The 13,642-nt window shown below is 46.1% G+C and overlaps 5 protein-coding genes across 5 annotated transcripts; 3 read left to right on the forward strand and 2 right to left on the reverse strand.

The window, feature by feature from the left end:
- Window positions 1-330: 330 nt before the first annotated feature.
- Window positions 331-2,500, forward strand: SAMD00019534_044340 (hypothetical protein; the record flags this gene model as incomplete). The annotated part of the gene is made up of 2 exons (XM_012899924.1): window positions 331-1,414; window positions 1,491-2,500. Coding segments are annotated over 2 exons (2,094 nt in total), but the record flags the coding sequence as incomplete, so codon positions are not given.
- A 768-nt stretch (window positions 2,501-3,268) lies between these two features.
- Window positions 3,269-8,629, forward strand: SAMD00019534_044350 (hypothetical protein; the record flags this gene model as incomplete). Its single annotated transcript, XM_012899925.1, has 3 exons — window positions 3,269-3,763; window positions 3,838-4,851; window positions 4,931-8,629. 3 exons carry the CDS (start codon window positions 3,269-3,271, stop codon window positions 8,627-8,629), a joined length of 5,208 nt encoding a protein of 1,735 aa, XP_012755379.1.
- Window positions 8,630-8,734: 105 nt separating this feature from the next.
- SAMD00019534_044360 (hypothetical protein) lies at window positions 8,735-9,725 on the reverse strand (the record flags this gene model as incomplete). Its single annotated transcript, XM_012899926.1, has 2 exons — window positions 8,735-9,481; window positions 9,540-9,725. The coding sequence occupies 2 exons, from the start codon at window positions 9,723-9,725 to the stop codon at window positions 8,735-8,737; spliced, it is 933 nt and encodes a 310-aa protein (XP_012755380.1).
- A 445-nt stretch (window positions 9,726-10,170) lies between these two features.
- On the reverse strand, window positions 10,171-10,590 carry SAMD00019534_044370 (hypothetical protein; the record flags this gene model as incomplete). The annotated part of the gene is made up of 1 exon (XM_012899927.1): window positions 10,171-10,590. A coding segment is annotated over one exon (420 nt), but the record flags the coding sequence as incomplete, so codon positions are not given.
- A 1,470-nt stretch (window positions 10,591-12,060) lies between these two features.
- SAMD00019534_044380 (hypothetical protein) lies at window positions 12,061-13,492 on the forward strand (the record flags this gene model as incomplete). The annotated part of the gene is made up of 4 exons (XM_012899928.1): window positions 12,061-12,160; window positions 12,233-12,946; window positions 13,040-13,281; window positions 13,373-13,492. The coding sequence occupies 4 exons, from the start codon at window positions 12,061-12,063 to the stop codon at window positions 13,490-13,492; spliced, it is 1,176 nt and encodes a 391-aa protein (XP_012755382.1).
- Window positions 13,493-13,642: the final 150 nt, after the last annotated feature.

Here is a 13,642-nt window from a genome sequence, read left to right on the forward strand (position 1 = left end):
TGACTAATTGATAGAGAAGAATAAGAATGCTCCATCTTATTATATTAATATAACCTAACATACGTAGGAAACAAGATATTAATTACTTGGTCACCCATATGACCAAGATGCACTGAAGTGTGCTGTGAAGATAGAGTTGGGTGCTTATTATTGAACAACAACACTTGATTGCTGCTAAGGTTAGCTTGGGTTCTGCAGGGTTCAACGGGTGTTGTGGGTGGATTCTTCAAATATTTGTTTTGGAATCCAAGGTCCGACCCGTGATGACCCTTTGCAACCTCCAACATAGTAATAGCGACCAATTAATACATATATATAATACAACATCTGATGTCTGAGGAGCTAACCCAGTTAATAGTCACCAGAGTTAAGCAAGCAGGTGTCAAATGCTTCTTCTGCGGTACTGAGTTGGATATCTGGGTCTTGGGCAAACACCTGCCCGTGTGCGCCAAACTGTGTTACAATATCATCATTGATATGTTCCAGACTAAAGAATCACAGGAGGAGACTCACACGTTGAGGCTGCGTATAGAGGAGTTAGAGGGAATCATCAAGTCATTATCGCAACAACAACAACAACAACCACAGCCACAACAACAACAGCCACAACAACAACAGCCACAACAACAACAGCCACAACCAACATCGTTGTCATCAACACTCACGCTTCAGCAAATGAAGACGCCAACCAAACAAGGTGCGGCAGAGAACAATAGAGAGCTGATGAATATCACACATACCAAGAAGTTGATGGATGGAGAGACTAGCAAACAAACCAAGTGCTTCCTGCATTCCAACGTTCGAGACCCAACCAATCCCAACCGGATTATAGTAGAGGCGACTTGCAATTCACCAGAGAACAAGATCGAGAAGAAGATCATTGTCTACTATGGCGACCAAAAAATGATGATGTGCAGTGTTGGACATATTACAAACCATACCAGGTCAATGCCCTATTTGAAGCTTGCTGTACCTGCGATTGGAGAACACGATCCAGAGAAGCCTATCATTGGAGATTCTGTCCAACATTGCCAGAACTGTTCAAAGGGTTGTTCTCGCATCTTGAAGTGTTGCCATCCAGACAGCACGTTTGGCGTCTTTGTATACTTCTGTCGATGGAACTGCCTTGTCGAGTATCTAACCAACAAACGAGAGAAATGGACTCAATGGTGCGAAGCGAACACCGGTATCTCCAGCAGGGCAACGATAGATATCGACGATAATGCGATGTCAACAACTACATCACCACCCATCCCAGCACCCAGCCCAGCAGCACCAAGCCCAGCAATAACCAAACCAGTGTCTAAATCAAAGGCCAAGAAAGCAGCTGCAACACCAACACCAACAACAACAACAACAACAACAACAACAACAAGGAGGAACAATAAGAGGAAGAACAATACCCTTGAAGAAGGTGAAGAATAAATATGCTGCCAGCAAGCTAAGTCCATTAACTGACAAATGCCATACCCTCAACTCTGCACTTACAGATCAATGGTTCAACCAAGATGAAGAGTACACAAGTTACTTCAAGCTCTCCCATAGTCAAGTGTCTCAGCTCTGTGAGAAGCACTCTTTTGAACACAAGGACATGCTCGTCTTCCTCATGAGGTGCCGCCACAACCTTCCCTGGTACATGATGGAGCGTGTGTTCCTATATCAATTGACAATCGCTCAGCTCAGGTACTCATTCACCAAGGTGTTCGATAGATTGAAGTCGTACTGCCATGGGTACTTCCAGGATGTGGTTCACAATGGAGAGCTTCGAGACAATCATGCAGAAATATGGAAAGATGGTATTAAGCACAATGTTCATCTCATTGTGGACGGGTCAGAGCAGAGGATTCAAGTGCCGCCACACAAGACGATCAAGGATCTTGTTTATTCTGGCAAGAAATCAATGTATTCTTTGGCAGTGTTGGTCATTTGCGATATACGTGGCAAGATCGTGTATGTAGGTAAGACAGAGGGAGGCGCCCAGCCTGACGTCTCGCTCTACAAGGATGCTGCACCTAGACTACAGGCTCTGTTCGATGAAGATATTGTCATTCTCGGTGACAAAGGATTCAAAGGAGGTCAGAAGTACTACACCAACACCATCACCCCCAAGATCAAGTCGGCTTCATTGATCGATCATATGGAGTACACAGACAAGATGATCAGAAAACGCACGCTCGATGAGCATCGCCTGCGTCAAGGAAAGGAGGCGACCAAGGTATCTAAGAAGTTGAAGGCATTGGAAGCCAAGGTCACCAAAGAAGGATTCGATGCCGAGCGTATCCTGAGAGAGAAAGATGAGAGCAATCGAATCAAGAAGGTGAGGATCATCATTGAGAATGTCTTTGGAGAGATGAAGAAATGGAACATATTGTCAGACACAATCAGATCACTTGGCGACCTTTCTGACAACATTCAACGACACAACGCACTCTGGACAATTATCGCATATTTGACCAATATGTTCCACTCCTTTGGACGAGACGACGATTTCTTTAAGGTCTAATTTATCATACAACAACAACAACAACCACAACAACAACTACAACAACAACAATAAAAATATAAATATTTAATTAACATCAGATAAGGTTTGAAAGGGTTCCCCTTGCTGTTCCAAGGGTTGTCCAGGGTCGAACCAGCTCGAACCCAAGGATTGAGACCGCTGAAAAATGAATTCTCTGCGTAACCTTGACTATCCCCTGCAGAACCTTAGCAGCAACCAACTTGTTCACCGATCTTTAATTCAATCGATGAAACTTTAGTGATTTGTGTCATGTCTCATCCCCATTGATCAAAATGTAGGTAAATGAGTGATTGATTGAAGGCACATGCATGAACCTCGAGGTAGCTCATTGATCGTTTGTTGAGCGAATCTGAAAAATCATGTGTCAGCTGCGTCATGTTTTGGGGTTCAACTCGCACTAAAAACAGCATTGTTGAGCCTTCGGTGAGGCTTGTCTATTCGTGCCCTCAACAGACTTTTGACATAACCTGTGTTGCTCCTGATGACACTCACACCAGTGTTAATCGATCGTTCAACACCTGCAAACTACTGGATCATTAAGTCAAGTCCGACCAAACACACGTAGCCATGCGCATAGGCCACACACTCCTCTGACCAACCAATCAGTCAATCATTCACAAACAAACCTTTCCACTCTACAATCAAACAAACAATCATCCATAATCAATCAAACAAACATATAAACATACTCACTCACTCACTCAGTCACTTCACTCAATCACTCTTTACATTACACTCACAATGATGTCAATGATGTTGAGGACTCTCTTTGTTGTGATGGTGCTCTTGCTGGTTGGCTCAGAGACGTTGTCATCGGCATTCAGAGTGGAGCGTGCTGATGTGACCGTACGTCAATCAAATATACTGGGCGTGGACATGGAGTATGCAACGATCGATGTAACATTCGACCGCGACTTGTATCTACAGACGGCCGTCACATGTCCCAATGATGCGTGTGCGGAACATCAGCTGCTAGGCCCCATAGACTGTTCGTGTGACTACACCGACCCGAACAACTGTGGACATCCAGTGTCGAATGATCCCTCGTGCCCAAAATGCACCAACTTCACCAGAGCTTACTACTCAACTGACGTGTGCAGCCAACACACTCCCTGGCAGGTCATCCATGCCAATCAAACATATCACTACACAAATCAATCATTCACCGAGGAAATGACCATGAGTGGATGGGTCGAGTTCCGTTACAAGGCAAACAACACATATTGTGAGGCCATCAGTGTAAGTCAGTCCCTCAAGTGGATGGAATGGTTCCATGTTCACTCACTCACTCAATCATTCAATCAAACATTTAGGTGATCGTTTCAACAGAGATTGGTGATGATCTAACTTTGTTTCTCAATAATGATGGCTCGAACTTTGGAAGAAAGATTGGCCAGGACAGCGTGAACGCCCGCCAGCAATTGACTGTGTGTCCTTCGGACAATTCGCAGATGTGGGCGTATATCTGGGATTGGACCGTCGACACATACTTCATTTGGATTCGTCCCAGTAGGGACATTGTGCCAATCTTCTCATTAACATTGCTCTCGGTGCCTGTATATCCGCCACCAGCCGTTCCAGTAGCCTGCGCGGCAGTCACACCCAATCACACATGTATAGTCGATGGCGAGGTGGTCAATGGAACGATGGATGGCGGCATGCCACAGTACTACACCTTTGAAGTCACGCACAACATGTCGCTCTCATTCGCCTGTCCCACGCTCATGGAGGACATCGATGTGTTCATCTCGGAGGATCCGACCTCTGCCTTCCCCAACCGCACACACTACACCTGGGCATTCTACCAAGTCTTTGATGATTATGGAACATTGGTGGTCGCTCCTCATTCCAATGGCACCGCTCGCATACTATACATCACAATCGTTAGCGAGTTGGCGACGGGCTTCATCTGCACCTTCTCATCCAAGGCGCCCATTTGGAAAGATGCACTCGTTGACCAATATGCCAAGGGTGGCACATTCAACCTTCAGGGCACAGCCCGAGTGCAGCATCCAGATGGAGAGTACTATCACCGGGTGTTCTACGATGATAATGGACCATTCACAATCTTGTTCCCACGACAGGACAACAATCCACTGTGGCCTGTCCCAACCATATTCTCTCAGATCGATCTGTCACTGGGCCTGCAGTATCAGAGCACAATAACGATTCGCGATGCGACCAATTCACCCAAGCCACGATCATTCCAAGCTGCCTTTATCCTGTCCTATCGCAAGGAGGACCTGTCCATTGTGCTCAGCAACCTGACAGAGATCCTCAACTCCAAGATTGACTTCCTTAACATCATTGTTGACGCTGATGGAAATGTAAGTGTCGTCAGATGGGACTATCCCAGCCCAAACCTCGGCCCAAGCCCATGCTAACCTAACACACTCAATCAATCAGGCACTTGATCTACGTGGCGTACCATTGACATTGGCACAGCAGAGTTGCAACTATACTGCGTTTGAATCGATTGTGGACAAGATCAAGGCCATTGGATCAGTGATGTACAACACGACTTCATTCAATGAGCTCATGAGCAACAGGTATCAGGCGGACATCTACACGATGAGCAATGATTGGGTGGGTTGCACAGCGCAGGCCAACTCACTGCTGGCCACGGAGACGGTCACCACGACTGTCGCCACCAAAGCCTGTCCATACAGCGATGATAGCGTTGAATTCAACAACGACCCATGTTGCCACTCGCCTGGCAAAACATTCTTCCAGTGCTGTGTGCCCCGCAACGTGACCGTCGTCACCAACGCTGTTGTCGGCGTTCGTAATGACCTGATCAGCAAGCAATGCTCCAGCACTGGCTGCACTGCATCAGTATTGAGCGACTACCAACGATCACTTGGCGATATTGACCATGGCGGATGCCCACTCACCACCTCGCAGGACTACCAAAAATTCCTCGAGGCAACGGCCAACACACTGCGCTACTGCCAGGCACAAGTACTACGCGTTGTCTACTGCAGTGACGACAATGACTGCGCATCAGTCGTGGGTGGCTCGTGCAACATGTACACGCGACGCTGCGAAGCGCCTGCGGCGGTCCAAGACCAGGAGTACGTGCGATGCGTGATAAACTCATCTTCGTCCGAGGTGCAGATGTCCATCCGCCTGCTGATAGGCCTCGAGGGCAACAGCACAATTGATGAGTTGGTCGATGGTATGGTGTACGTGTCGTCCAATGTGGAAGACTGCGTGTCGTACACAGGCATCCAGTATCGAATCAAGTACACATACACGTCGAAGGACCAGTCCCATGGAATCAACAATTACTACCCTGTCGTGCCTCTTTGCTACGACACCAAGTCATGTGTCGTCCAGCACGACACCGGTCTGGACGGATCGATCGGTGGCTTCTACTACCAGCCAATCTCCATGAACAGCTCAACATGTTCACAACAGATGAACTGTCGCCACTGCCCACTGGGTGATACTGCCTGTCTCGCAACATGCTCTGCAAGTCCCAAAGAATTCTGCGGCCACTGCACAAACAATCTAACGCGATGCCACGTGTTCAGCCAGTACACAAACGTCACCGAGTGCAATGCCTCCAATCAAGTGTGTCTGTTGCCCAATGGCAAGTACGTCCCGGACCTCTCGCCAAGTGATTGCCAGAAGCGCGGCGCATGTAGCCATGATTGTGGCCGCCAATGCGCCGGCCCCTTCATTGGTTGTGCTGCGCGAGGCTCTATCATATTCAATGAGACCCTGTGCACTGACAACGTGACTTATGGAGTGTGGAGCGACCCGCTCAACTTGTGCTCCAACAACTTCACTCAAGAGGAGTGTGCACAGAACTCGATGACAATGCACTGGGTCAACTGCGCTCAGTTGTCTGCAGATGAGTGCCACACCGTGGTGGAGGGACTGTGTCGCGTCACACCCATACCCTGCACCACACAAGAGGAATGTGAGCGCGCTGGTCTGTGCTCCGACCAGCAGTTCTTCCAGCCCAACATGGTACGACAATATCCACGCGGCCTAGGCAAATGTGTCCGCGGACATACCCTCAAGAGCGTGTACTCGGTTGGCCCCTCATGCCAACTGGACGAGCACGACTCACCCAAGGGCTGCTACAGCCTCGCCCCTCTCGTCTACACTGAGTCCGAGTGTCGCGCGTTGGGATCAGAGTACACTTGGTGGACACAATCCAACAATCAAACACAATGTGAGTCGCACTTTGGATGCCAGATACCTGATGATTCATTGTTTGCGCCTGCCGCACAGTCTCGATTCAACGAGATGTCAGAGAGTATGTGCAAAGGAGAGTGTAGTTCCGACGGTCAGCATACCTGGACCAACATGTTCAGCTGGACGCCAGCAAAGTGGCTGCCAGGTGTGATGGTCAATGCCAGCTGGCTGCCAGGTGGCGCCGTCTCAACCTCCACCTTTGGCTACGCCGTCAACTACCAAGCCGTCGCGGACATAGTGCTAGCATCAAATCAATATCATGTCGCCGATGTACTCAGGTCATCGACCATGTGTAGGATGGAGCGTCTGCTTGAGAACCTCGAGTCCATCACATGTAGTTGCGCCGGCCATGGTGGCGCGGAGTGCTTCAAGTCGTCAGCCCTGGCACTTGGTTCCACCAAGCCATGCGTCAACGCTCGCTCAACGTACGAGTTTGCATATGGCCTGCTCAAGTTCAGTGAGAAATCGGTGCCAGCCTCCTGTGTCACCGTCATTGTGTCTCAGATCAGCCGACAGCTGTTCAAGGCCACGCCCAAGGTATCACTCAGCTCAAACTTTGTATCATATCCCAAGCCCGAGGCGTATGGAATCCCCAACGATCATGGGGCAATCATAGGAATAGTGCTTGGCGATGGTATCAAGGTTCAATCACTCGGTGTCAACTCATATATGGTCTGTCTGTCGATGGCTGGTTCGTCATTCAGTGACAAGTTCCCAACTTTGGACTTTGCACACGTCCGCGAGGATGCCGCCAACAAGTCCATGCTCGTGCCCATGGAAGTCCCCACCATCATCTCGACCGACAACAATCTGCTGTGCGCCAGCCTTAATCAACCGGCCACCGACACCACCTACTTCCCCATCGCGCGTGTATCTCATGGCTGGGCGACCCAGGCCAAGAAACCCTTCGACAAGACTACTACTAACATGCTGTACACACTTGGTGCCGTGTTTGTCTTCTGCGCCGGCTGGGGCATGCTACAGTTGATGTTCGTTGTGCATCGTCGCATATTCAGAACTGAGCTCTTTGAACTGGTGCACGGACTCATCCTCTCCTGCGTTATCTTCACTGCCATCCGCGCCGCCTACTTCTTCATTCTCCCCTCTGGCATGCTCTACGACTCGACAATCGCCGACTACATCCTAGTTGTGCTGCCAACGTTCATCTACTTCACGTCGTTCACCATCATCGTCGTGCTGTGGTACGTTGTGGTCAACATGAAGTTCAACGTCAGCCTCACCACCAAGTTCAACTCGCTCATCGTGGCGACCAACGCTGTGCTCTACCTAATCTTTATAATCATTGTACTTGTATTCAACTACACAAAGAGCAACCTGGTCAACATGTGTGGCGCGCGTCTCTTCATGGACGTCACGACGACAACACCACAGCGCATCGTCAGCATACTCTATGCGGCCATCCAGGCAGTCATCTCGTTGCTGCTTGGCGCGGCCTTCATCTACCTGGGCAGCTCGATTGTTCGCGCCATTCGCCAGGCGCAAGACACGATGGAGCAGCAGAAGAAGGTGTTCATTGTGACGGCGTCATGCTCGGTGGGCTTCATCCTGCATTGCATATTCGTACTGATCCTGGTGGCGGCCGACCCTGCCAACATCTACTTCAGCTTCGTGGGCCTCATCATCACCGAGATCGTGCCAGTGCTCACCATCCTCTTCTCGTACAACCAGTTGAGCAAGTACCGCAATGGCATCCAGAGGTCGCGTTCCAGCACGACGCTGGGCAGCAAGATGAAGGACGTCACACCCAACGTCTCTGGCTCACAATCATACTCATCATCATCAGAGTCGGGAACTGGCGGACTGACCTCATCGTCATCCATCACATTCTCCTCATCGCTCGATACCTCCAACAATCATTCCAGCAACCTCTATTAATAACTTATAACTTAATCTATTTATAAACTACATCCGTGTCGATTTGGATGTTAATGCCGACAACTTATTGTCTATCCTGTTGCGATCATGTGGCGGAGGTTGCCATCACAAGTTTGACTGACCGACTACTTTGTTTGTTAATGTTCCAAGATGTTCGATTGAGCAGGAGATGGTGTCACCAGGTTGTAGGAATATTGGTGGAGTGCGAGTGAAGCCAACGCCATAAGGAGTACCTGTGAATATGAGGTCGCCAGGACTGAGTGTCACAACTTTGCTAAGGTATGATACCACTTGTTGTACATTGAAGATCAGTTCCTTTGTGTTGGACTGTTGCATCACTCTTCCATTGAGTGTACTCTTGATTGATAGATTGTTGGGATCAAGTTCACAAGAGTTGGTATTAGTATCCAAGTGAGCCCATTGAGGATTGACTACGATCGCAGGACCAATCGGACTGAATGAGTTGAATGACTTGCTCAACGACCATTGACCGCCAGGCTTGCCAAACTGCCAGTCGCGAGCGGTGACATCATTGCCAACAGTATACCCGGCAACATAATCCAGTGCAGTTGACTCTGATACATTGTGACATTCACGACCAATCACAATGACCAACTCAACTTCATAATCGACTTGGTCACTCGATGTTGGTTTGACAATGTTATCATTTGGTCCAATGATTGCATTGGTAAACTTTGTAAACACTACTGGTTCTGAAGGGAATGCCATCTTTGTCTCAATAGCATGCTCCTTATAGTTTAATCCTACAGCAATGATCTTCTGAGGATCACTGATTGGTGCGCAAATCTTGACCTCATCTACACTGATCCTTCCAGAACCTGTACCAATGATCTGGTAATGTATGTTAGTTATTGATTGATTGATTGATTGGTAGAGTGAGGTAACATACATCGACAGCCATCCTCATGGACTTCTTGCCACCGTTCAGAAAGGATCGCATGTCTAATGGAAGTGTGTGTTTGCTGTTGGCTGATGCGAAGTCTACCACATGTCTTCCGTTGTCCAACAATGCACCAATACTTCTCTTTCCAGTTGACAATGTCTCAAAGGTTACCAACCTCAATAAGCTATTCATCTCTATCTCTATCTCTATCAATCACTTCAAATCAAGATAAGATGAAGCCAAAGATACTGATGACCTTTCAAGCCAAAGATTTTACCTTTGTAATGGGCAGGCAGGGCATCTCAAGGAACACAAGAAGAGGAAGGAAGATCGTCGTATTAATAATTTACAAGTTTATTGGTTGGATTGAATTGGATTGTTTAAACTTGATGGTTGTTGGTTGTTGGAAGAAAAATTTAAGATAGTTGACAAACAGTCAATGGACTGTTGGAGGGAATGGTGGAGGAGGATGGCAACAGCAACAGGTAGGTGCGGGCGGGTAAATGGGATTGTTGCGGACGGACGAACGCACGGACGTTGTGGTGGATGATGATGGTGGATTTGGGAATTATGCGCAGAGGTGTAATTAGTTGGTTGGATGGTGGATGATGCGTGGTCGGCTGACTGGCTGGTCTGATTAATCAGAGTCAGATGAGGAGTCAGAGTCGGAGGCAGCGTTGGCCTTCTTCTCGTCGTAGATCTTCTTCTCCATCTCCCAACGCTTCTTGTCCTCGGCGGCCAACTTCTCAAACTGCTTCTTGTTCTCTGGCAGTTGAGCATCCCAGGCCTTGCCCAGAAGGGAGCCAAGCTCGCCAAAGGTGGCCTGTGGGTTCTCGGCCTTGATGGTTGGACGCATCTCCTTGGAGAAGTAGATAAAGGCGGACAGATGACGACGTGGTGCGTTTGGATCCTTCTTGACCTTCTTCTTCTTCTTCTTGTCCTTCTTGGTCTTCTTTGACTTGGTATCCTTCTTGGACTTCTTCACCTTCTTCTTCTTCAATTCCTCATCAGAGGAGGACGATGAATCATCACTTGACATTATTTGTTTAGTTTCTTTAGTTTCTTAGGTATTGGAACCTTTAGTTGGTAAAGTAAAGTAGACAAAGGTAGGCAGGCGGTCACGTGAGGTAGAGAGAGAGAGAGAAAGAGAGAAGAAAATAGAAGAATGTTATAAATGTTAGTTTAACAAGTTTAGATGTTTAGATGTTTAGTAAACATTAATTATTGTCCTCGCTAACTTGTAGCATTGATTGTGGACATTGCCAATCAGAGGCGCTACTCGAGTCGCTCGTCTTGTAGACTGGTCGTCGACAGGACATTAGACAAAAATAAAATTTACAAGTCCGTCAATGTGTATGTGCACTTACCTGAGAGGGAATGTTGCTTAGTAGGTTTCTATGTGTTCGCTCACAGAGTATTGTGTGAGAGGTGCAGTGCGAGAATGATGTGAGAGAGTTTGTGAGCGCACTTTGTATGAGACGCCGCACACACCTTCTAATACACACCTCAACAACATTCTTCATAATAATAAATTAATGCATGTTGGATCAATAATAATAAAAATTAAAATCAATTGTGAATGTGTGTGTGTAAGTGGGTGTGTGAGTGAACACACAAAGGTTTGCTGTTAGGGTTATTGAGGGAAGTACGAGAATGGGTTGGTGTGGGGAATAACGGTTAGATTTGTTCAGATTTTCAACTGTTTAAATCTGGCGCGAATTTTGAATTTGAAATATGTTCAACCGTTGAATGTCAATCCAATTAATGAATGGTCGTTTTCGAATAGATCTTCGACATTCCTTATTATCAAATTATGGTCTCTCCCTTGAATGGACTCTCTTATTTACTCATTTATTTTTTGACCTGTCAATCAATCAATCAATCAATCAAACAAACAAACAATATATCGATCCATCTCAAGTCCATTCATGGCATTTCCTATCCTATCCTACCAATGACATGACATGTATTTAAGTGAACTAAAATCAATCAATCACTCAAGGATGGATATTATAGTTAACCATGGTTTGCCATGAATATTATGTAGGTGCAAGTTAAGGTATATATACATGTTATATTATGTGTTATAAATAGAAGGTAGGTGTTCGAATAAGCAGGTGGCCCTTCCCATCTACACCCACCAATCAATAATGATTGGTTTGATGTTGAATTAGTGTTTGTGTGTGTGTGTGGATGTCGATTGGAAGAAAGTGATGGGTTAGTGAGTGATTGGCAATGTGTTTGATCAGCTGATTCATTGGAGTTGAGAAAGGTATATATAAATGTGGAAGGGATGCACCCCCCTTATATCCGATGTTGAGCTAAACACTTTGAAACACCCTTTTGATCTCAAGTGGCGTTAAACATCCACATCCAATGGTTATAAGAGTGGATGTATTATTACATTGTCATGATCATTCCTTCTAACTAGCCACCAGTGTCATACTCACTTTATAAAGTATTGTACATAATTATTTATTATTTATTATCTTGTCAATCAATCATTCTATTAATTAATATTTAAAATATGTTATATTCATGTCGAAGATGTCATACCAGGGTTGAGGACGAATCCATCTATGCATTTGGAAGTCACTACCATCCACATTGCTTTGTTTGTTTCGATTGTAAGTTATATCTGTTGATCATAAATATCCAGAATCACTCATGTATACTTACTCACTCACTCAATCAATCAGGTCATGAACCACTCTCTGACAAATATTATGAGATTGACAACCTACCTTATTGTGAGTTGGACTTTAAGAGACCAAGAGGTCCATCCCCTGGAAGAAATTCAAAGTCCCCAAGGTCATCAGTTTTCAAGGGTCTTGGTAATGGTCATGGACATGGATCTTCAGCAAGGTCACCACCCTTGATACAAGAGTCCGGTGCTGGTGGATCATATACCTCACCAACTTCATTGGTCGCCACCAAGTGTGATGGTGATCAAAGGGTACACACTGTGTGTAGTCCAAGCAGCATGTGCCATAATGATGAGGTGGGCCAGCCATCATCACCAGTCAACAGCTCATCGAACACCTCAACACCATCAGGTGACTTCACAATGGGCACAGTCGATGGACAGTATCAGCGAAACTCAGTGTCATACAGTGATCGCTCCATCAACAAGACTCAAGGTGCATCAACAACAACCAACAGCTTGTTTGATTGTCACAAGTGTACCAAAGAGATATGGGGTGCCACTGTTGTCAATGCAAATGGTAACAAGTTCCATCCACAATGCTTCCAATGTCATGAGTGTCATGGATCATTGCTCAAGGGCTATGTACAAGATGCCAAAGGTTACCTTTGTGCCGCCTGTCAAGTCATGGTCAATGATCGAAACAAACCCCTCCGTCAACAATGTGGACATTGTTCAGCATGTTACAAGAGGTTCAATGTTGAAGAACGTAAGTATCTACATATTTTGATCATTTGGAATCATTCCACCAATCACTTACACACTCAATCAATCAATCATTCAATCATTCAATCATTATTAGATGTGATATCAATTGATCAGGAGAGATATCATCCACAATGTTTCAAGTGCTGTTCTTGCAGAATGCCAATTGAAGGATTGAGTTTCAGTAGGGACAGAGTGACATCAACATTGTCAAGCTATTGTTGTTATTCATGTTTGTCATCAGGTAGAGTTGATCGTTGTCCAGAGTGTAGTGAGGCTGTCATTGGAGGATCGAGCATATTCGCACTCGGTAAATCATATCATCCTCAATGTTTCAAGGTATGTTCATTCATCAAATCAATCAATCAATCAACAATTCCAAGTAATATTATATTGATACATTTACTCAACTCAACATAACACAATACAGTGCTCAGTATGCAGAGTATCAATTGGACATGGTACCAAGTTCTCAAAGGAGGGCAGGATCGCATGTGTATCATGCAGACCATTGGATAGCAACAGCAACATGGTAATTCTAAGTGTATAAAGAATAAAGATAAAACTGATACATCATTCATGGATCTTCGTCATCAACACATCCCATTGTAAGTAAAGTAACTGATATCGATCCAGTTCGAGTATAGGTATCCGTGTTATTATTATTATTACTATAATTGTGTTAAGGATGGTGGGGGCG

Source organism: Acytostelium subglobosum (assembly GCF_000787575.1).
Source record: "Acytostelium subglobosum LB1 DNA, scaffold: scaffold8, whole genome shotgun sequence".
Classification (NCBI taxonomy): Eukaryota; Evosea; class Eumycetozoa; order Acytosteliales; family Acytosteliaceae; genus Acytostelium; species Acytostelium subglobosum.